At 40.8% G+C, this 23,315-nt stretch overlaps 1 protein-coding gene across 1 annotated transcript in view; it reads left to right on the top strand.

Moving 5' to 3' along the window:
• LOC140504695 (uncharacterized) overlaps positions 1 to 23,315 on the top strand; it is a 179,634-nt gene that overhangs the window by 36,706 nt on the left and 119,613 nt on the right. The window contains exons 11-23 of the mRNA XM_072610020.1: positions 4,993 to 5,175; positions 5,894 to 6,046; positions 6,291 to 6,435; positions 7,821 to 7,979; positions 9,112 to 9,236; positions 10,075 to 10,287; positions 11,387 to 11,542; positions 11,626 to 11,810; positions 17,379 to 17,561; positions 17,840 to 17,931; positions 18,574 to 18,737; positions 19,512 to 19,671; positions 20,742 to 20,821. Coding sequence (XP_072466121.1) covers positions 4,993 to 5,175; positions 5,894 to 6,046; positions 6,291 to 6,435; positions 7,821 to 7,979; positions 9,112 to 9,236; positions 10,075 to 10,287; positions 11,387 to 11,542; positions 11,626 to 11,810; positions 17,379 to 17,561; positions 17,840 to 17,931; positions 18,574 to 18,737; positions 19,512 to 19,671; positions 20,742 to 20,821 — 1,998 coding nt within the window. The remainder of the gene's footprint in view (positions 1 to 4,992; positions 5,176 to 5,893; positions 6,047 to 6,290; positions 6,436 to 7,820; positions 7,980 to 9,111; positions 9,237 to 10,074; positions 10,288 to 11,386; positions 11,543 to 11,625; positions 11,811 to 17,378; positions 17,562 to 17,839; positions 17,932 to 18,573; positions 18,738 to 19,511; positions 19,672 to 20,741; positions 20,822 to 23,315) is intronic.

Genomic DNA, 23,315 nt, shown 5'->3' with positions numbered 1-23,315 from the left:
GTAAGCATTTGATAAGATTGTAGAAGATCTGACATTGTCCTGGCTAAATGTGACATCTTGAAGGATGAACCCATAGAATTGGGGCTGGTCTCTGGCTTGTCTCTTTGGTCTGAGTGTGGGAAGAAGGCTTTCCTCGTCACTTGCATGGGAGACTTCTCTGGAATTTAGGAGTGGAGAACATTCCTGACAGGGCAGAATACTAGACGGGTGTAGCAATATCTAAACACTGGACAGCAGGTTGCCATAATTGATAATTTTGATGTCCAATTTTCCTCCCTGTTCATGATTTAATTGTATACTTCTAAGCTTACCCCCTTTTCTTTTCCTTCCAATAACCTCCTTCTGCCTTTGTTTCCATCTCCACTCCCAAAGCATCAATCTGTCCCGCTCTCCAGATGTCTTCTTCCTCAAGTTTGCATGGCTCCTCAAGAGTCTCACTGGAGGTCAGGACCTTGGACAGAGTATTAGAGAGGTGTTGAGTTCTAATGGAAACCTGGGGACAGGAAGCTCCAATTTAAATTTTTCTGTCTCTGCTACATCATCAGGATGTGTTCAGGCTTCTGAGGGACATAGTTAAGATTAATTACTCCAGAGAACTGCCTCTAATCCTGTGTCTGTTCCCAAAGCATATTTTGAACTCTAGCTCATGAGCCTGGACCCATTAGCAGCTATTTTAGCCAAGTAAAATGGGGAACAAGGGATTATAGGGAGTAAAGAGAGGATATCTAAAGTTGTGGGCAGCAGGAAATATTTTCTGAGATGATATGATAGAATGTTATAAGCTTATTGAAGCTGAGGAGTCTTTAATTTTTATCTTTCCATCTTTAGTCCTCTCACAGTATCTGAAGCATAGAAGAGATTAATAAAAGCCCATTGACTAATTAATTTATAGTCCCTATTTACTTTTCCAGATTGTTATAGAGAAATCACTTTGTGAGTCTTAAAAATGCCATATAACACTGAATTAAGAACTCAGTTTAATTCAACAAGTACCTGCTAAACTCTTCCTATATATCGAGTACAATGCTAAATCCTGAGGATACAGATACAAAAATGAAAACCACCACTGCCCTTGAGAAGCTTACCTTCTTGAAGAACCAGGATTCGAATACAGATGTTTATCTAAAGAACTCATCTTCAGTACATTATAGTATGGAACTCATCCTACTAGGACAAAGAAAGCAGGTTTTCCAGTGGGAGTTTAGGAAGGGAAATTCCTTCACCATAAGGAATATCCATTAAGAGAAGAAAAAAATAAGTGTAGAATTATTATAATTATAATATAAAAGAGAAAATTGAGGGGGATTATTATTCAATATGGAGCTATCTTGTGGGATTAGCTTCTCAAATGAAGTTTTTTGTTCAAGTAATTGAGATAAATCAGATGGAAGCTAGGTATATGAATTGGAAAGGAAGCATTCACATTTTGTCACTTTAGGGCTGTGACTGCTTACCTGAGTCAGGATGAGAATCCAGAAAATTTGATATCTGGCATGAGAGGTGAATAAGTGACCATTTTATGTCAATTTAGAAAATAAAAATGTGCATTCATTTGTGTGTGTGTGTGTGTGTGTGTGTGTGTGTTGTGTGTAAAGCTACAATCATTCAGAGATTGGATGATGACTGTAATGATGAAAGGACAGAATGACTCCTGTATCACCAAGGCAATATTCACAGCATTGGTGGTGACTACAAATATGCCAGCATAGTTCTCAATCCCAAAGTATAACTGACTCTCCATATAGAAGGCAGAAAAAAAACATTTATTCAGACATCGGAAAGCCAGCTCCCTAAACCAGAAAGTCAGATCTATCATAGTAGCCAAGAAGTCATTACACGTTATCACTGCAGGGGACAAAGCTATTCCCAAGCCAACCCCCCACACCCCAAACAAAGGCTCTGGAGCCTAACTGTCTGCTTGAGCATGTCCTCTCTTTCCCTTGCCCCAATGGCTCTCACTTCCTCCTAACTCTGCTCTACCCTTCCTGTTCCACCTGTTCAGCAAGCCACATGTGACTTAGACCTCCATGTGATGTAAGCAGATCACATGGGCCTATTAATGAATGGGAAAGATCTTCCTATTTAAAGATATCCCACTCCCTTAGCATTTCCTAATTTTGTTTTGATTTTTTGAAGTCTGTGCATGAAGGGAATTGTACATTCCTGGGGTCATAGGCTAAAAAAAATTGAGTATTGCTGATCCCCCAATTCATAGCACCAATTTCTCCATGTATTTGCATATAATTTGCATTTTAATCATTTCACATCAGGTTGCATAGAACTCCTCTACCTTTTAGTCATAGGATCATAGATTTAGAGGTCATTGAGTCCAACCCCCTCATTTTACAGATGAGAAAACAGATAGAGTCAAACAGGTAAATAAGCATCTGCAGCAGAATTCAAATCTAAGTATTTCTGACTCCAAGTCCAATAATATAATCACTAAATTGCACTGCCAGTGGTCTATGAGACACTCTCAAAGTGAATGAAAGAAGGCCATGCTGTGTTCCCCTATAATAGGAAGTTTTCAGTATCATTTCTGAAAATCTGCATGGAATGTCAGTGCAACATGGCAACCAAAAATCTGACAATATTAAGAGGGGACTAGTGCCCAGAATTGGGGAAGCTAGATGGCACAGTGGATAGAGTACCAGGTCTGGAGTCAGGAATACTCCTCTTTCTGAGTTCAAATCTAGTCTTAAGACACTTGCTAGCTGTAGTACCCTGAGCAAATCACTTAACCCTGTTTGCCTCAGTTTTCTCATCTGCAAAATGAACTGGAGAAGGAAATAGCAAACCACTCCAGTACATGGCCAAGAAAAGTCCAAAAAGAGTCAAGAAGAGCTGGACACAACTTTACAACAACAACAAATTAAAGTTTTTTCATCTGTAAAAAAAATAACCTGGAGAAGGAAATGGCAAACTATTCCAGTATCTTTGCCAAGTAAACCCAAAATTTGGTCATGAAGAGTCAGACACAACTGAAAACAATCAAAAAGCACCAAAAATGCCCAGGGAATTCCCAGAATCAGGGAAATGGTGAAAGTCCCACATCGTATTTGGAATATTGTGTTCCATTCTGGGTACTACATTTTAGGAAGGACACACTCACACTGGAGGAAGTCCAGAGGAAGATAATCAACCACAATGATTGGGGTGATGGGAAAGGGGTGGGAGAAATCGAAACAGTACTGCACGGAGATTGGTGAAGGAATTGGCATTGCTTAATCTGGAGAAGAAAGGATTTGTAAAGCGTATAACAGTATCTGGCATTTATAGAATGCCTTAAGGTAGAAATACCATCTCATTTTATCCTCTCAGTCACCCTGGGAGTTAGGTGCTATTATTATCCCCATTTTACAATCAAGGAAACAGAGGCAAAAGGGCTAAGTAACTTGTCCAGGATCATACATCAAATAAGTGGATGGATTTGAACTTAGGTCTTCAGTGCTCTGTTCACTGTACCACCTAGCTGCTGCTTATACAGCACTCTGAGATATGCAAAGTGCTTTACATAGGTTCCTTTAGTGAGTGCTCAGAATTACCCTGTCTCCTATGAGTATGATTATTCCCATTTTAAGCTAAGAAAACTGATTCTGGAACAGGTTAAATTTTTTGCTCATGGTCAAATGGCTAGTGTAAGTCTGGGGTGGAATTTGAATCCTGGCTTCCCTGAGTCAGTACTCAATTCACTCCACTATACGGCCAAGAAATATGTCATGCAAAGTAGATTATGGTAAGTATAGGAACTGCCACCTTAGCTTGGTCCCTCATTACCCCTCCCCTGGACTGTGGACTCCCAGCCTCTAGTCTCTTCCCTCTCCAATCTGATTTACAAACAAGTGCCAAATTGATATGCCCAAAGCACAGTTCTGACCACGTCACTCAAGAAGCTTCAATGGCTCCCTCTTCTAAGATGATGTACCACCTCCTCTGCTTGGCTTTAAAACACTTCACAATCTGTCTCCAGCCTCTTTTTCCAGGTTTACTATCCATTATCTTCTATTACACACTCTATGTTCCAGTCTAAATTCTTGCTTACTGTTCCTAGTACACGGACATTGCATCATCTGACTCTATAGCTTTGCATAGCAAGCTTGGAAGGCCTTTCTTCCTTCTGTTTTGCCCCTTAGAATTCCTTGTTTTCCTTTCAAGCTCAGCTCAACCATCTCCTCCTATAGGATGCCTATCCTGACCACTCCCTCTCTCCTACACCCAGCTGCTAGTGCCTATCCCTGGAAATGACGTTGTATAGATGTTAGAATTCATTTTCTAGGTATGTGTTGTTTTCCCAAATAGACTATATGTTCCTTGAGTGCAGGGAATGTTGTTTTCTTTTCTTTTATCCCTAACATCCCAACTGGAACACAGTTGGTGCTTAACAAAAGTTTGTTGAATGGATAAATTAATGACAGAAGTACTACTACTACTACTACTATTGCTACTACTACTGATAATAAAATAGGTAACATTCATATAGCACTGTAAGGTTTGCAAAGTGAAAGGTTTTTTAAACATTTGCAAATTGTTTTATACATATGCATTATATACTTTAATGTATGATATATTAAAATGTAAAAATATAGAATAAAAACTGTTATACAAAATATAATGTATATTAAAAGATATCTGAGATATAATGTGTCATATGTATTTTACATATATGAACACTATGTACGTATCATTTAATACACTGTCACATATAAAATTTATATATAAATATATCATATTAATTATATAAATACGTATACACAATCTCTCTCTCTCTCTCTATCCTATAATGTGAAGAGAATTTCATCTTCATTGCTCTCCCTCAGGGCAGGAAAGAAAAGCCCCATCAAGCAGAGCAGAGATAGTAGGCAGGCTATTCCCCTGACTATTTTTCACTTGACGCCTTGTGAAGCCTACCTGACTTTGGTCTGAAATCTGTGTCTTTGTGTGCTTGTGTATGAGGAGCAGGGTTCTGATGTTGGAGTCTGTTTCTGTTTCCAGCCTTTGCTGCAGTCCCCAGCAGTAAGTTCGAGTGCCTTCCTCAGCGTCTCTGCCCTGGTGCACAGCCTCTGCATGGCAGGTGGGACCTGTGAGCACCTCCTAGGAGTGAGTTCATTAATGAACATCCTTAAAGAAGCCTTAGGAGAGAACTGTGGCTCTCAAGGGTCCAAAGACAGTGGCCGGGTAAGGAGCTCTGGAACCTGGAGGGACTGACACCAAGGTATGATGGGAAAGATTAACATAACAATGGCTGGGGAAGTAAGAAAATAGGGCAATGACCAGAGTGGTGGGCAAACTGTCAGAAAGTGTTCTGAGGAGTTGGGAACACGTCTTAGCTTGTAGCTTGTGCTGGGGCTGTGCTAGCCTTCTCCTTGGACAGAATAGAGTGTGGATGGGGATGCCCTCTGCCCCAGAGAAGTTCAATCCTTGTCCTCTGAAGGCCTGGTCCTTCAAAATTCTCTTTCCTTGGGCAGAAAATGGTTTGAAGGGCCTCTTCTTAGCCTGCCATTTGTCCTTTCAGTACCCCTCTCCATGAGTGAAATGGCATTTGGAGAACATATTCCCTCCTCCAGAGAAACTAGGGCTCCCTTTCTTGGGTGAAAAGTGGTCCAGGGGAACTCATCTCCACTGAATATTTGGGTACTTCACAACCCTTATACTGCATCTGGTCTGGAAGAAGAGCATGTCTTTAGCAGATTTCATCCCTGCCTCCTCCTTATCTTGTGACCAACTTGCCAGGATCCGACATCTCCTTCTCCTGCCCTTCCCTGGTTGGAGGATTGCTTTGAGAAGGAAGTACTCCCATCCTAGGGAAAAGTCCAGTGACTCCATCTTAGTTATGACTCTGTGGAACAGGCAGGGGCTGATCCATGCTCTAACACACTTGTCCATTTTGTTTCAGCTCCAGCTCATGTTGAAGGCCATTGGCAATGCAGGGTTGGCAGCAGCCCCTCTCGCTCCCATCCTAAGCTCCTGTGCAGCCTTGAAAAGCAATGCCCCTGAAATTCGACTGGCTGCAATCCAGGCCTTTCGGAGGATCCCTTGCTCTGTGAATGTGAGCTTCTTTTATGGTTGCTGTGGCTTGTTGGCACCTGTATTGTAGAGGGGGGAAGCAGTTCTCATTGAGCTGTAAGCCCCAGGTTCAGGTATGAGTTTTGGCTCCTAGCTGTTTGATCTTGGGCCTTAAAATGTGTTTGCTGAATTGAATTTATAAACTGCTGAGTGCTCCACAAATGTGAAACATTCATATCATTACTATTAATCTAAATTGTGTTGGTTCCTTACCATTTGCTTGTCAGCGCTCTGGGCTTGCCCAGTTGTACCAAGCCACAGAAGAAGATGCTGAGATCCGCATGACTGCCTACTACTTCTTTATGAAATGCCCCAGTGAGGAAGCTTTTGCCTTGGTGCGTGAAACTCAGGCAGCAGAGAAGTCTACCCAAGGTCAGTGGCAGTAACTGGTTCTACTCCACAGGGCTTGAGGGAAGAACCAGTCTGTTCTAGACTGGAAAAACAGCATTTCTAGAATGTAAAATGGCATCCCAGACTCTGGTTGTCCAGACCTATGAAGACCATAGAGTAGACTGTGCTTGGTGAATGGAAATGGATACTGAAGTAATAATAATTTTAAGTAAGAATCATAAGAAAAAGTAATAGACTTTCAGGTAGAAAGACTGTGAGAGAACATATAGCATACAGTTTAGCTCCCATTTTTATAGGTGAGGAAATTAAAATCTGAGATGTTGGGACTTGTCCTTGATCACAGATTTTAAGTCTAGATCACTGGTATCCTGACTTTCTGCCTATACTTGTACAGTACTTTATAGTTTTGGTTTTTTCCCCTAATCATTTATAGCATAATCTCTCTGGGCCTTGGTTCCTCATCTACGTCATCTAGAGGATTAGCCTAGATGATCTTGGAGGTCACTTCCAACTCTAACTCTTATCCTAAATTATCTCATTTGAGTCTCACAATAGCCAGATTCCTACATTTCCCCCCAAGCCCCCAAACTAAGAGAATCCTTCTCCCATAAAATGTTTTGGAGATCATGAGTCTCTTTACCCTAAGGCTGGACTGACACAAAACAGTGTCAAAAATCTTAATTATGAAGTAAATTTCCAAGTTTCAGAAAGGTCCTTTGGCATTCATTTTCCCAGATAAGGTCACAGGCTTTGGAAACAAGTCACTGGGGAAGCACTGGCATGTAGAGATATATAGTCTTTTTTTTTTTCCGGAGTGGGAGTACTGAGATGCTTGGTATCTCTCATCAGAATCATAGAATTTCAGAGCTGAAAAGGATTTCAGAGGCTATTTAGTTCCACCCATCCGTGAATAAGAATTTTTCCAATGTTCCTAATACATTTGAATGCATCTCACCAGTCCATCATGGAGTCCTTGCTTTGATGACAGCTAGCGAGAGGGAACCCACTATTTCCCAAGGCTGGCCATTCCACTGTTTGACAAGTCAAATTATTAAAATGTTTTTCCTTACATGGAGCCTAACTTTGTTTTTTTTTGCCACTTCTACTTATTACTTCTGCTTCTGCCAAGTTCTTGTTGCACATGTGAGCTCTTCTAAAACTTAAAATATTTCTCCTGTCACCTTTAAGGCTTTTCTTCTTCAGACTAAACATTCCTTGTTCTTTCACCTGATCATTATATGGCACAATCTCAAGGATACTGGCAATCTTGCTTTGCCATCCTCTGGATGACCTCCAGTTTCTCAATGTTCTTCCCAATATCTGATGCCCAGACTTGACTTTGTAAGTATGTTGCTCTCTTTCTCATGGATTATCCTGTTCCTCATTCTGCCTCTTCCTGGTTCTAGTGGGAGCCTTTGTCTGGAGCCATCTCTCTCAGCTGCTGGAGACTGATGACCCTCTCAAACGTTCCCTTCGGGACTCCCTCCCTGATGACATCCTCAGCCAAGAATTCGAAGTTGAGACTTGGAAACATTCCTCCTATTCAGATATCACCTTTCGTTCAGGTATGATCAAACCCAATCAGATCACCATTTTACCCCTTGTTAACAATTCTTGGAAGAGGTTTGATGGAAGCCTGCCATTTTGGAACCTTACAACTTGGCCCCAACCACCTTTTCCTAAGCTTTATCTCATATTGCTCTCTTACAGACTGTACACTTCAGCCAAATAGAACTATTATTCATTGTCTCCTGAATACGTTCCACCCTTTGCTGAGTTTGCTCATACTTGGAATCTTTCATCAGTTTCTGCCTGTTGAAATTTTATTTCTCCTTCAAGGTTCAACATAAATGATAATTCTTCTACCCAGTCATTTCTCTCTCCTCCATGTCTCTTGAATGTACTTACCATATTCTATTTTTTCTGGTAGTTATTTGTTTATATCTTGTGTCTCTTAGTAGACTGCAAATTTCACAAGGGAAGGTACCAGATTTTATTTATCTCTGCATCTTCCTTAGCACCTAATATAGGCACTTGTTTAGAGGGTACTCAATAAACATTTTTGGAATGAATGCATTCATGAGATTGGCTAACATAAGAACCGGGTTCTGTGAAACATTTCTTCTTGGAATCATTTTACTTTTGGGTCAGACCTGGGATTTTATTAGTGTAGGGTATTCCCAGTAGAAAACTCCCTCTGTTAATACAGATCAACACCCGTTTTTAGTTTTCTTGAAGCATTGAGAGGTTAAATGATCTGTCCTCATCATGCTGCCAACTTGAACTAGGTCTTCCTGATTTCAAGGCAATTCTCTTCGCACTATACCGTACTACAACTCACACTTGCATTTGAACCAGGGACCTTTTGTTGGAATTGGGGATTATTAGTATTTTTTGATTAGCCACACTATGTGCCCTATTAGCTCAGCTAACATACTACAGGCATTAAATTAATGACTTGCATTTCCTTCTTTTCCCTTTATTAGTTCTCTAACCTTTATCTCTATGATCTCCTTAGATATCTGTTTTCTACTCTAGGATAGAAGCAGAGAGGGCTGAAATAAAGACCTTCCTCTTCTCACTGTCAGGACTTATGGAAAGGCTGACTGTCATTATTCCATTAAACCCAGTTTCAAAGTTGACTGCTTTGTTGTAGAAGGGAGATGTGAACTATGACCCTGATCTCTTCTCTTCCAGCCTCCAGCAGTATGGGTGCCAACCTCGAGGCCACTCTGCTATTCTCCCCAGCCTCCTTCGTCCCCCGCTCCATTATGGCCAACCTGACCACTCACATCATGGGCCGTGCTGCCAATATTCTGGAGGTAAGACCAGTACTTGTTTCATTGTTCTTAATATCTCCTGGGGAAAGCAGGACAGACATCTAGGAAGTTCTCACTGAGGAGACCCGGCACAGCAGAAAGATACTAAGGATCCCTCCTTACATTCTTTTTTTAAAGTATTATTTATTTTAAACATTCATTGAAAATTTTTTTGAGTTCCATATTCTTTCCCTCCTCCCTGCTCCTTTTCCCACTGAGAGGGCAAACAATATTATATCAATTGTGCATGTAAAATTGCATATCTAAAGATCCTTTCCAACTACAACTCTGTGATTGTGAGGATTTACTCTCTCCTCACTTGTGTATTTTAGGCTCCCTAGGGTTCAGCTCAAGTTTTGTTCCTTACCAGCAGCCTATGTTAATTCCTTCACTTGCTAATGACATTCATTTGCCCATTGAAAGGACTTTATATGAATGTTTTATTTATTATGGGCTCTTGGCATGGAAGAACTGCTTTAATTATTTATGTATTCATTCATTTATTTTTACTTTATTTCATTCTTTTTATGCCTCACTAGGGTCTAGCATAGTACTTGGCATATAGAAGGTGCTTAATAAATGCTTGTCAAATAAATACACATGCTTAGCAGCATCCGTGCAATGGTTCTAGGAGAAGATCTCAATTGACTCAGTCCCCTGAAGTTGGTAGGTCTCCTTCCACATTGGACTTGGGATACTTTCCAAATCTGTCCCCTTTCTCCAGACTCCTGATGGAACCAGGAGGTTATGATGGCAGCTTTCCCATCAGCTTTCCAAGATTGTTTCTATTCCAATTCTGCAAAATCCTCTTTGCCTCTTCTGAATGTGCTTCTTTTCTCAGCTTGGGCTCCGGTTAGAAAATGCTGAAAAGCTGGCTTACAGGCTGTTTGGTAGGCAGCCGGTGATGGCAGCATTCTGGGATGGTGATGAGAAAAGTGAGAGCAAACCAGATACGGACACCGAACTGGAAGACGAATTCAATAAGAAATCAGGATTGGTTAGGGCAGGGTGCCCAAGTTGGGGGCACAGTAAGCTGAAAGAACTCCAGGAGAAGGTAAGGGAATTTATAAACCCACACCATTCTCTCATCCATACACATACAGCACACACCTTTCCTTCAGGACCTCTGAAACAAGTTTTTGAAAATAATGACTCCATTTGAAGTGACCAGAGCAGGCAGAGCCATTCAGATATCAGTGAGATAGTGTACTTTCTCCCACTTACAGAAAACAAATCTCTAGGGAAAATCTGTGCCTGCCCTTTTTATATGAACAATGCTTGGGATCATGCTATGCCCCTAATCTTACCCCAAGGTTAATCTAGATTCCCTCTATCCTCAATCATTACATCTTTCCCCCTTTCCCCCATATCCAGCTCTCTTTCTCTGGGGTAGTATACTGAACTAAGAGTCAGGAAGGTCTAGGTTCAAATAGTCCCTTAGCTATTTCCTAGCTGGATGACCCTGGTCAAGCCACTTAACCTGTGTGAGTCTCCGCTAACTCATCTGTAAAAGGAGGGGGTGGACTGGATGGCTTCTAGAGTCCTTTGTAGCTCTTAAATCTATGATCATTTCATCACCTGCCAACCCTAAACCTCTCATGAAACCTCATTTGAGCATAAAACTTGGGAGGAAACAATGTGCAATTGTGGGTTTGGAATTGGAGGACCTGGATTTAAATCCTGGTTCCTCTTCTATCTACTTGTATGACTTTGAATAAGATTTCCCATCTCAGGGCCTTGGTTTACCTTCATAAAATGAAGGGGTTGAGGAAGAGGTAGGACATAATGGGTAGCCAGCCCACCTTGAAGTCAGGAATTTCTAGGTTCAAATCTTGCCTCTGACATTATGTGCCATCGCTGGAGTGACATATCACTCTTGGCAACTATCTGAGCCTGAGGAGGTCCTGGTTTGCATTGGAGAAGGAGACTTCTTCACTGAGAGTTTCCTTATACCAATGAAGTCACAGGCGTTATCTAAAAATAAAATAGAGGAGTCAGCTCAATGAAATTTAAGGTCTCTTACAACTATGTATCTATGATCGTTTGATTCTATGAAAATAAAATGAAGTAAAATAATATGAAGTAAGGGAGTTGGATGACATGATCTCTACAGTGCCTACCAGTTCTAACTTTTTGATTTCTTACTTGCTTAGGTGACTCAGAGGTGGGGGAAGAGGAGGGACCTGCAGTGTGGTCTCAGTCTGAAAATCTTTGGGAATGAGCTTAGTTTTGTGGACTGTGGAGCAGTAAGAAGTCACATGAAGAGGTACTCCCTAAACCTAGCGGAATTGACAGTCAAGCTCCTCAAGGTATATGCTGGGTAGAGCTGCCACTAGGCTTGGAAGCAGATTGTTGAGAGGAGGAGCTGTTAATTCCCTCCTTTTGGCTGCAGGGTCAGGAGGTGCAGATTAACAGGAGGCTGAGTTTGGCAACAGAAGAGCTCTCCTTTCCAACTGTGTCAGGCCTCCCTGTGCAATTAGCCTTGAATACCTCAGCTGCCATCAACATCCGGATCCGAGGGACTGTGGATTTCAAGCAGTTTTCAGATTTCTCCTTGGAGGGCTATATCAAACCAAGGTACCAAGAGCTGTCCAGAGTGTAGGTACTGAAGCCCCAATTCTCCAGGGATATGTCTCTGGCATGACTCTCACCTGCCACAGAGGACAGGGAGCTGAATGGAATCATCCATGTGGGCCAGGGGACAACTTCAGGACTTTTATAGAAACAGTTCACATTTATGTAAGCTGTTATGGTTCTTACATACCTTATACCTTATTTCATTTGATCCTTATAACAACTCCAGAGGTAGATACCAATCAATCAGTAGTAAGCATCATGCCAGGCTTTGTGCTAGACACCAAGCAGAAGTACAAAATAAATCAGTCCCTACTGGGGCAGGGGAGGCTCCACATTAAGAGACAACAAATAATACATATATAAATATATACAGCATAAATACAAAGTGAATTAAAATGTATTTAGAGTAGTTAAATACAAGGTAGTTTGGGAGGGAAGGCATTCTGAACACATGGTCTACCCTCTTGTCTACCTCTTGCTGCTCATTTTCTGCTCAGATTAGGGCTATGCTCAGAACCCTCCCTGACCCTGCTCCCCCTCTTCCTGCCCCTGCCTCTCAGATGAAGATCTCAAAGCCCCTTCTCCCTTTCTTCTTGTTAATGACAAATAATGAATGGTGTCCCTCCCTTCTTGAGTACCTATCTCTCTGCCACTATCCCCACCCTGCCCCTGTATCAGGCATACACACAGATAGCATTTGGGGGAATCAGGAAAGGTTCCATGCAAAGACTGTACCTGAACTGCATGCTAAAGGAAAAGAGGAACTCTGTGAGGCAGAAGTAAAGGTGGGGGAAGTGTGTTCCAAGCATGGGAGAAAGCGAGCGCAAAGGCATGGAGATAGGAGATGGATTGATGTGAGTGAGAAATAGAGACAACACCAGTTTATCTGCTTCACAGAATCTGGGATGGAAAGAAATGTCCAATAAGACTGGAAAGGTAGGTTGAGGCCAGGTTGTAGAGGGGTTTAAAAGACACGCAGATGAGTTTATATTTTATTTTTGAAATGGTAGTGAAAATATCATCATTCCCATTTTCTAGATGAGAAAACTAAGACTTTAAGAGATTATGATTTACCCAAAGTTAGTCCCTAGCTAGTAATTGGTGCAGATGAGAAATGTCCTTTGATATTTATGTATTTATGACACTTTATATATGTCCTTTGACTCCAAGTTTGGCGCTCTTTACAGGAAACTGTATTTGTGTGGGAATGGAGAAAGCTTGATTGCAGGTCTAGCATTCTTTAGCATTGATTTCTAAATTTAGCTTTAAACAACCAACCTTGCTGAAGTTGTTTCCCCATTTATATATTTCATTATATAATGTGTGAGTGTGCATGTATGTATATGTATGTGTGTGTGTTTATTTGAAAACATATTAAAGACATTTAGTGACAGCTAAATGGCACAGTCAATAGAGTGTCAGGCCTGGAGTCAGGAAGACTCATTTTCCTGAGTTCAAATCTGGCCTCAGACACTTATTAGCTGTGTGACCCTGAGTAAGTCACTTAACTCTGTTTGCCTCAGTTCCTCATCTGTAGAATTGAACTGGAGAAGGAAATGTTAAACTGCTCCAAAACTTTGCCAAGAAAACCCCAAATGGGGTCACAAAAAGTGGGACATGACTGAAACAGCAACTGCAATAAAATTTAGGGAGGCAAAATAGGAGAAAAGAAAGAGCATTAGCTCAATGGAGAATCTGGATTCGAGTCTCTTCTCTGACACTTTCTGTCCCTGTGCCTTTGGGCAAATCCCTTAACTTTTCTTGATCTCAATTTACTTATCCAAAAATGTAAGGGCTTCATTGATCAATCAGTAAACATTTATTAAGCACTTACTATGTTCCAGGTGCTATGCTAAGTGGTAGGTTAGACTAGATGGCCTCTGCTTTAGATTTCTGATCCTATAAAGATGAATGGGAACATATAGAATGAAAAGAGGCAGAATGTCTTGGTTGGCAGAGCGCTGGACAGACATTGTATTGTCTACTATGTGTACAATCCTGCCTTGGATACTTACTTGCTCTATGACCATGGAAAAATCACTTAGCTTTTCTGATTTCTGTATTTGACTTATATGTTGCAAAAGGGTTGCAGTGGGACTTACCATGTGGATGAATTCGCAGATCCTTTACATATTGATGTAAAACGAAGTATGCATTTTCCGTATTTTGGGAACATAATCCAACTATCTTAAGTCTGTGTTCACTTATAGAAGGCATAGTGGATAGAGAAAGGACCGAAACAGATGTCTGAGGATGGATAGAAGGTATGACTCAGGGGCTGTAGTTTTCCTGACACAAATAATAATGGCTAACATTTATTTTTATTTTTTAATATATAATTTATTTTCAGTTCTTAACATTCGCTTCCATAAGAATTTGATTTTCTCCCCATCTCTCCCCATCCCCCACCCCAGGACAGTATGCACCTCATCTACCCCTTCCTCCAGTCTGTCCTCCCTTCTATTACCCACCCTCCTTCCATCCCCCTTCCCCTCTATTTTCCTGTAGGGCAGAATAGATTTCTATACTCCACTGCCTGTATAGCTTAATTTCCAGTTGCATGCTAAAACAGTTTTTAACATTTATTCTTAAAGCTTTGAGTTCCATATTCTCTCCCTCCTCACCCACCCTCATTGAGAAAACAAGCAATTCAATACAGGTCATACATGTGTAACAATGCAAAGCACTTCCATAATAGTTGTGCTGTAAAAGGCTATGCACATTTCCCTCTGTCCTATCCTGCTGTTCATTTATTCCATTCTGTCCTGTGACCTGTCCTCCCACAATAGTGTTTACTTCTGATTATCCCTTTCCCCAATTTGCTGACCTTTCTATTATCTTCCCTCTCCTATCCTCTTCCCCCTTGCCTTCCTGCAGGGTAAATTAGATTTCCATATCCAATTGAGTGTGTTATTCCCTCCTTAAGCCAAATCCCATGAGAGTATGGCTCAATTATTTTCTTTCATCTCCCCCCTCTCTTCCCCTCCCTTGTAAAAGCTCTTTCTTCCCTCTTTTATGTGAGGTGATTTGCTACTTCAACCTTTCTCTTTCTTTTACTCCTAGTACATTCCATTCAATAGTAAATTTTATTTTTTTAAGTATTCTCCCTTCATATTCAACTCACCCTGTGCCTTCTGCCTATGTATATGTATGTATGTATATGTATATATATATACATATACATACATACATATACATACACATATACATTCACCCATGTACATATACATACCTACACATATATAATATCCACGTACATACATACCCATACCCACCTACATATATATATATATATGTTCCCTCTAACCACCCTAAAATTGAAAAGGGTCTCAGGAGCTACAAATAACATCTTTTCATGTAGGAATGTAAACACTTCAACTTTAATGAGTTCCTTAAGGCTTCTCTTTCCTGTTTACCTTTTCATGTTTCTCTTGATTCTTATATTTGAAAATCAAATTTTCTATTCAGCTCTGGTCTTTTCAACAAGAATGCTTGGAAGTCCTCTATTTCATTGAAATTCCATTTTTTTTTCCTGAAGTATTACACTCAGTTTTGCTGGGTAGGTGATTCTTGGTTTTAATCCTATCTCCTTTGACCTCTGGAATATGATATCAAAGCCCTTTGATCCTTTAGTGTAGAAGCTGCTAAATCTTGTGTTATTCTGATTATGTTTCTACAATACTTGAATTGTTTCTTTCTGACTGCTTGTAATAGCTTTTCCTTGACCTGGGAACTCTAGAATTTGGCTACAATATTCCTAGGAGTTTTCCCTTTGGGATCTCTTTCATGAGGTGATTAGTGAATTCTTTCTGTTTCTATTTTACCCTCTGGTTCTAGAATATCAGGGTAGTTTTCCTTGATAATTTCTTGGAAGATGATATGTAGGCTCTTTGTTTCATCATGGTTTTCAGGTAGACCAATAATTTTTAAATTATCTCTCCTGGATCTATTTTCCAGGTCAGTTATTTTTCCAATGAGATATTTCACATTGTGTTCAATTTTTTCGTTCTTTTAGTTTTGTTTTGTAATTTCTTGGTTTCTCATAAAGTCATTAGCTTGCATCTGCTCCATTCTAACTTTTAAAGAACTATTTTCTTCAGTGAACTTTTGAACCTCCTTTTCCATTTGGCCCATTCAGTTTTATAAAGCATTCTTCTCCTCATTGGCTGTTTGGACTTCTTTTGCCATTTGGGTTAGTCTATTTTTGAAGCTGTTATTTTCTTCAGCATTTTTTTGGATCTCCTTTAGCAAACTGTTGACTCACTTTTCATGATTTTCTTGCATCGCTCCCATTTCTCTTCCCATTTTTCCCTTCATCTCTCTTACTTGATTTTCAAAATCCTTTTTGAACTCTTCCAAGGCCTGAGACCATTGCATATTTTTGGGGGAGGTTTTGGCTGTAGAAACCTTGATTTTTATGTCTTCCTCTGATGGTATGTTTTATTCTTCCTTGTCCAAAAGGATGGAATAAAATACCTTTTCATCAAGAAAGTAACCTTCTATTTTCTTATTTTTTCTCCTTTTGGGGCATTTCCCCAGTCAGTTACTTGACTTTTGAGTCCTTTGTCAAGTGGAGGGTATACTTTAGAGACCTGTAAGTTCTCAGTTCCTCCAAGGTGGCACAATCAAGGAAGAGGAATTTACTTCTCTCCTGGCCTGCAATCTGTTCTTGGAGCAACCACACTCTGTTCTGTCCAGGATCTGCAAGTAGGGTTCCCTCTCAACAGCCATCACCAGCTTGCCAGGTCAGCATTACTCCTCATCCCAGGACTGCTACTCAGTGCTGAGATCAGATGAGCCGTTTGATTCCCCCAGGGTCTTTAGTCCAAGGGCTTCAAAAGGGGATGCTGGTGCAGTGACTTCTGCAGCCCTAGGGCCAGGGCTTGGGCCAGACCCATGCCCCCCTCTCACCTAGGTGAAAAAGCTTTCTTACTGACCTTTAAAGCTGTCTTTGGCATTTGTGGGTTGAGAAATCTGAGAACCACAGCTGCTGCCCATGATTCCATGCCCTGAAGCCTGTTCCCATCCTGTCCCTGCTGTGCCACATGGCCAAGGCTGGGCTGCACTCCACTCTGAACCTGGTGTGATAGACCTTTTCTATCAGCCTTCCAAGCTGTCTTGGGCTAGAAATCTCTTTCACTCTGTTATTTTGTGGCTTTTACTGCTCTAGAATTTATTTAGAGTCATTTTTTACAGGTATTTTATGGGCTATGGGGGTAGAACTAGAGCAGGTCTGTCCTTCTACTCCACCATCTTGGCTCCACTCTCCCTGGCTAACATTTTTCTAGCTTTGCAAGCACTTCACATATGCTATCCTATTTGATTTTCATAACAACCCTGTGAAGTCAGTGCTATTACTATCTTTATTTTTGAGTCTGAGGAAACTGAGGCTTCAGTGACTTTCTCAGAGTCATACAGCTTGGAGGTGTCTGAGGCAAGATGTAAACTCAGGTCTTCTTGATTCCAGGCTATCACTCCATCATCTGCTTTCCTCCTAACTGTTTCTCCTAAAAAATCTCTACCATACTTGGCTCACCAATCACAGCTTGTCTATATATTTTACTTCAGTGCCTTAATACAGATTGCAGCTCAGATGAGTGTGGCAGGCTTCCATGGAAAAGCAGGGGTGAAGTGGGTGACTGGTATTAGAAGTTCCACTAGCCTTGATGGAGGAATCACAGTAAAAAGGGGACAGGAGCTCAAGATGTTCCTGAATACACCTGAGGAATCCATGGAACTGGTGAATTTCAGGTAGGTCTAAGGAGCAAAGGGCCATGTTTCACCAGATGTTTATGAAGGAGTAGACCTTGATCTTAGTTCCATGTCCCATCTTCCCTTTGAACATGGCTTGTCCCAGTTGTTAACTATCTCTTAGACTTTTATTTATGAAGTGGTGAGATCAGAGATGGACGTAATCTCAGGTTCATCCAGTAGCTTCGGTTAGTTGTTGGGATTGTTGTTAAGTTGGGTTAATAGTTGGATTAGTAGGTAAGCAGAGGAATCCAGGACTAGCTATATTTTCCCCTTAGTTCTAAGGTATATCTCACAACTGTGGATGGTGTGATGAATATTGAACGATTAAACAGCCCTTCAAAGATGAGGTCCTGCACTGGAGAAGAAGGTAAGCAGCTAATCTCATCACTCCATTGTGAGAGGGAAAATTCCATAAGGGATGTAAGTGAAGGAGCTGACTCCAGACCCTAAAGTGGCTCCTCCTTGTTCAGGGTAATGTTATGAGGAGTATTACTGTAAGTTTAGGAAGTCCTGTACGTGTTTGCTCAGTTCCTGGGTCCCTAAAAGGATGGGTTTGGAAACAGTGTGGATATGGTGCCACATATATGCTAATTACTGGAAATATGTATTATAAGGTTCAGAGTGGCCTCAAATAGAGGGTTATTCAAAACAGAAATGACAAATCTCAAGAAGAATAATGCCAATCTCCAGATTTTCCAGTCTTCTATATAAACTCAGGTGTTTTAACTCCATCATTCTTTTCAAAGAAGCAAGTGCTCATTCTCTTAAGTCTGTGTTTAAGATAATGGAGTCCCATTTCTTGGAAATAGAAGCCTAGAGGTATGGGAGAGATGAGGGAATGTTTGTGCATGTCCCTATTTAGGACTTTGCCCATCTTTCCAACATTCCAGAATCAGCAGTAAGACAAGGATGCAGCTATGGGTTATCTATCACCCTGGAACTGGGATATACTACTCAATAGGGTAATATTACTATTGCTGAACTGCCTTTCTTTCTTGTGTCTTCCCAGCATCTCACATTTGGGGCTGGCAGATGTGTTCCGAAGTGTCTTACCCAGCTCAGGGTCAACCTTTCTCTCTGGCTGTGCCAATAGCTGCAGCAGTGACATTAAAGAAGCAGGACAAAGGACTACAGCAGTACCTGCTGGAAGCTGCCTATACTTATATTCCTCAGGTAGAACAGAACAGGATTCTGCCCCATGCCCTTGAATCTCCATCTTGAACCTATCAGTGCCACCTCAGTGTGGTTGGGTCTCAGCCAAAATAGCATGTCCAATGCCATTTGTTCCCACAAACCAACCTGTGGCTCACATATGTCTCAACCTGGCCTCCCAGATGGGCCACTTGTCTGAGTGAAAACTGTTGAAAACAGCAGGGTATAGCAGGAAGAACAAAGGCATAGGAATTAGGTGACCTGGTTTCTAATCCCAGCTCTGGCCTTAACTTGCACTGTGTCCTTGGGTAAGTTTCTTTTTTTTAACCCTTATGGACTTCAGTGTCCTCTGTCAAATGAGACAGTTAAACTAGATGATCTCTAAGGGTCTTTTCAACTCTCATATTCTGTGTTTCTCTGATTAAATGACTTTGAAGGTTCTTTCCAGATCTAACATTCTGAGGATCTATGATGAGGTGATCTCAAAGTTGCCTTCTAACGTTAGTACTCTGCAGCAGAATTCTGTATAATTTTCATGTGTAACCATTAATACCTAAACTTTTTTTTTTAATTTTGCCAAATGGCATGGATTTTTCAAGAATGCCTTAGGGGAGACTCAGATGAAACTCCATGAGATTTGCAGTTGGGTTCTTTGGAGGAGAGGTCAAAAGAGGTTAAGGGTGGGATGGAGATTTAGAGCCCTGGTACCTAAAAGGGAAGGTCATCCTTGATGAGGGGTTATAAAATCTTCTTGGAAGAATTTCCAAGGGATAAGGGAGCCTTCTGTGTTTCCAGAAGGAGAGTTGGATCCCTGAAGAAGCCACCATCCATTTCTTTATGGGCACACCAAAGTCAGAACGACCCAGGGATGTGGGTGTGGATTTCAGCTTCAGTTTGCCTCAGAAGAAGCTCCGAATCAAGCTACTTCATCCCAAGAAAAAAATCAAGGTGGATGGTATGTGTACAAAAGAATGAGACCGTAGAATGACTTGCTAGTACGTCCTTGTCCAGTAACTGAATCAATTGGTGGTTCCTCAGTGCGATGTTGTAATTTTTCATGGAACCTTAAACCTAGGAAGAACTTTAAAGATCATCTCCATCAATAAGCATATATTAAGCATACATTGTTGTAAGGCTCTTCTAAGCATCAGAAAAATAATGGAAAACATATGGTGATAGCAAGCTACCTAACTTAACTTCCCTCCAAATGCAGGGATACTTGCTGCAAGATCCCTGGCATAAAATCACCATTTAAATAAATCCCAGGGAGTAGGAGACACATCATGCCGTGATGTTCCACCCTGACCACAGTCTTCTCTTCTACAGGCATTTTAAACATCCCTAGTTCATACAACCATTCTTTTTTCACCTTTGCTTCCAGATCTTTCATTATTCTAACCATCCTCCTCTTCCTTTGGACTTACTGTAGTTTGTCAATTTCCTTCTGAAATGTGGCTCCATAAACTGACCACACTAAACTCTTCAGGTGCCATCTGATCCGCAGAAAGTACAATGAGACTATCCCTTTCCCTGACCTGGATCCTATGTGCCTGTGTTTGCCTTTTTTACGTATTCCTAGCACATAGTACAGGTGTCTGGCATGCAGTGAGCTTAATAAATGTTTACAGATTGAATAATATTAATGCAGTCCACAATTACATTAGTTTTTTTTTTTTAATGTAGTTTCACACTGTTGACTTGTGTGGTCAACTAAAACCCCTAAAACACACATTTTTATGCTGCCTTTCCCGACATTGCCTCTGGCTTAAATACAGCTTGAATTGAAAAGTTTAGAGGTCTCAGACTGCCCAGTAATAGGCTCAGCTAAAGCTGTGGAGGGAAAATTGGTGCAGGGTCTGGCTAAATATTCCTAGGCCCAGCGCCTAGTTTATTTCACTGCATGGCTGGGTCTCATACTCAGAAATAAAAGCTTGAATCTGAAAGAACTAAATGAAAACTTTACTCTTTTTGGCCCTACTTTCCTTCATCAGGTCATCAACTCATCCATATGTTCTTTTCTAATAGGAAAAATCGATTCTCTTCAGAGTACCCGCTTTGGCCACCTGGAAATAATCTTGGATGACAAGGATGTCTATTACATCAAGGTTTGTCTGTGGACCCCAAAGTCAATTCAGTTACATTCAATAGATTTTACCAAAAAAAGTTTTACATATGTATTTCATTGTTAGACTTCTGTTGTAACAAAGCAACATCGAGAGACTTGCTAAGTGACTAGCATATGCAGTATACTAGAGATGAATAAATTGTAGTCTTTGCCTTCAAGGAGTTTATAGTCTAGGAGATGAGAGCTACACAAATAACTAATAGAAATTAGAATGTGATAAATGAGTGGTGTGGGAAGAGTAGACATAAAGTATACTAGAATTGAAAGAGGGGCAAGATTATGTCTACCTGGGGATGGAACTGGGAGGGCTAGGGAGACCTTAGAGAAGGCTTTATGGAAGTTGTAGCATTTCTGATTGACCTTGGAATTCAGGGAGCAGAGGAGAGACTGAAATTCCATGAGTAGTAAATGACATGATGAACATTTAAGGTATGTTGAGGAATCCAATGGCTTGTGGCATGACCATAGAGTCTCTGAAGGGGGGAGTAGTAGTAGTAGTAGTAGTAGTAGTAGTAGTAGTAGTAGCAGTAGAAGTAATGACAATAATTTGTTATTGAGTCATTTTCAGTTGTGTCTGACTTCCTTGGCAAAGATGCTGAAGTGATTTGCCATTTCCTTCTCCAGCTTATTTTACAGAGAAGGAAACTGAGGCAAACAGGGTTAAGTGATTTGCCCAGGTCACATAGCTAGTAAGTGTCTGAGATCAGATTTGAACTTAGATCTTCCTGACTCTAGGCCTGGCACTCTACCCACTGTGCCACTCACCTGATCAATAATGATACTAGTTCATATATATCTCCTTTGATTTTCACAACAATCCTGTGAGGTAAATGCTGTCATCATCCACATTTTACAGATTAAGAAACTGAGGTTAAGAGAGATTAAGTGACTTTCCTTGGGTCAGACAGCTAGTAAGTGTCTGAGGTCAGATTTGAATTCAGGTCTCCCTGATTCTAATTCAGTAGTCTTATGCATGGAGTTACCTGATAGAACAATTGAATGATGTCAGATGCTAGACAGCCTTAAATGCAAGATTTGGGAGTTTGGGTTTTATACACAGAATCATAGCTCTAGAGCTGAAAGGGAGCTCAGAAACCATGTAGTCCAACTACTTCATTTTACAAATGAGGAAACTGAAACTCAAGGTGAGTTGTCCAAGGTCACACAGACAGTGAGTGTCAGATGTAGGCAATGGGAACCATTGCAGAGTATAGGGCAGAGGAGTGATATAATCATGATTCTTTAAAAAAATTCTTCTGCCTGCATAAGAATAATAGATTGGAGCAGGGGGAGATGGGAGGAAGGCAATCCATTTAGGAAGGTATTATAATAGTCCAAATGTGAGAACTTGAACTAGTTGGAAATGGTGGGAATATAGAGGAGAGGACAGATGGAAGGCATGTTTTGGAGGTTGAATCAGATGGGCTAATTGCTGCAGGAGACAGATAGCACTTTCATTTCCCTTATCTCTAGATTATTTGCATAATGTTTACCACCTCGTGTTTTTCTCTCCTAATGGGGACTTTTAGATGCTTATTACACAGATATTTTCCGGGCTCAGCAATATCTGGCCCAGGAGTTCGGGCTAACACAGTATTTTTTTGGAAAACACATCTGCCACATTACCTTCTCTCCTCCTTTGGGAAGGGAAGTGATCAGATGTCTAAGGAATGAATGAATAAATGTATGAAAAAAGCATTTATTAAGTGCTCAAGGGGTTCTTAGCACTGTGTTAAGTGCGAGGGATACAAATATGAAAATAAACAAGCCCTGTCCTCAGGGAACCTGAATTTTAATAGAGGAAGTATATAGGGAAATGGTGGCTAGGAAAGTTTTTGGTTTGGAAAATTACAAGGATGGTAAGTAGAGTCAGAGGGGAGTAGATTGTCATGTCCTTTCCAGGAATAATGACAGAGTTGACTTGATTATGGCTCCAGAACTGAAAAGGGAAGGGAGAGATGGGCAAGACCTGCATGAAGATGGTGATATAATAGGAATAGGAGAAGAAGCATTTATAAAGTGCCTACCATGTGCTAGTCACTGTACTGAGTGCTTTACAAATACTATCTCATTTGATAACATAACACTGTGAGGAAGGTAATGTTATTACCCCTCTTTTACAGTTGAAGCAACTGAGGCAGACAGAGGTTAAGTGACTTGCCTGGGGTCAAACAAGTTAGTCAAGCTGGATTTGAACTTAGATCTTTCTGACTTGAGGTTCAAATCGCTATTCACTTTGCCCCCACTACTTTCTATTGCCTTTTGCATCTCTGAACTCAATCACATGATCATCTCAGAGAAAATTCTCCCAGACAGAGAATCTCTTAAAAGCCAAGCAAGAAGGACACTAGGACACAGAAGAGGAGTTAATTAAATCCCCCTCAACCCCCACCATTTCATTTCTGTTAGATTTAATAGCCCAGGTTTAAAAAAGGGACATGAACATGGGTGCTTTATTTCAAGGTGATTGAGGC

This window comes from Notamacropus eugenii, chromosome 1 (assembly GCF_028372415.1).
Source record: "Notamacropus eugenii isolate mMacEug1 chromosome 1, mMacEug1.pri_v2, whole genome shotgun sequence".
Classification (NCBI taxonomy): Eukaryota; Metazoa; Chordata; class Mammalia; order Diprotodontia; family Macropodidae; genus Notamacropus; species Notamacropus eugenii.
Note: the sequence above shows the minus strand (reverse complement) of the source record. Positions and strands in the feature narration are given on the sequence as shown.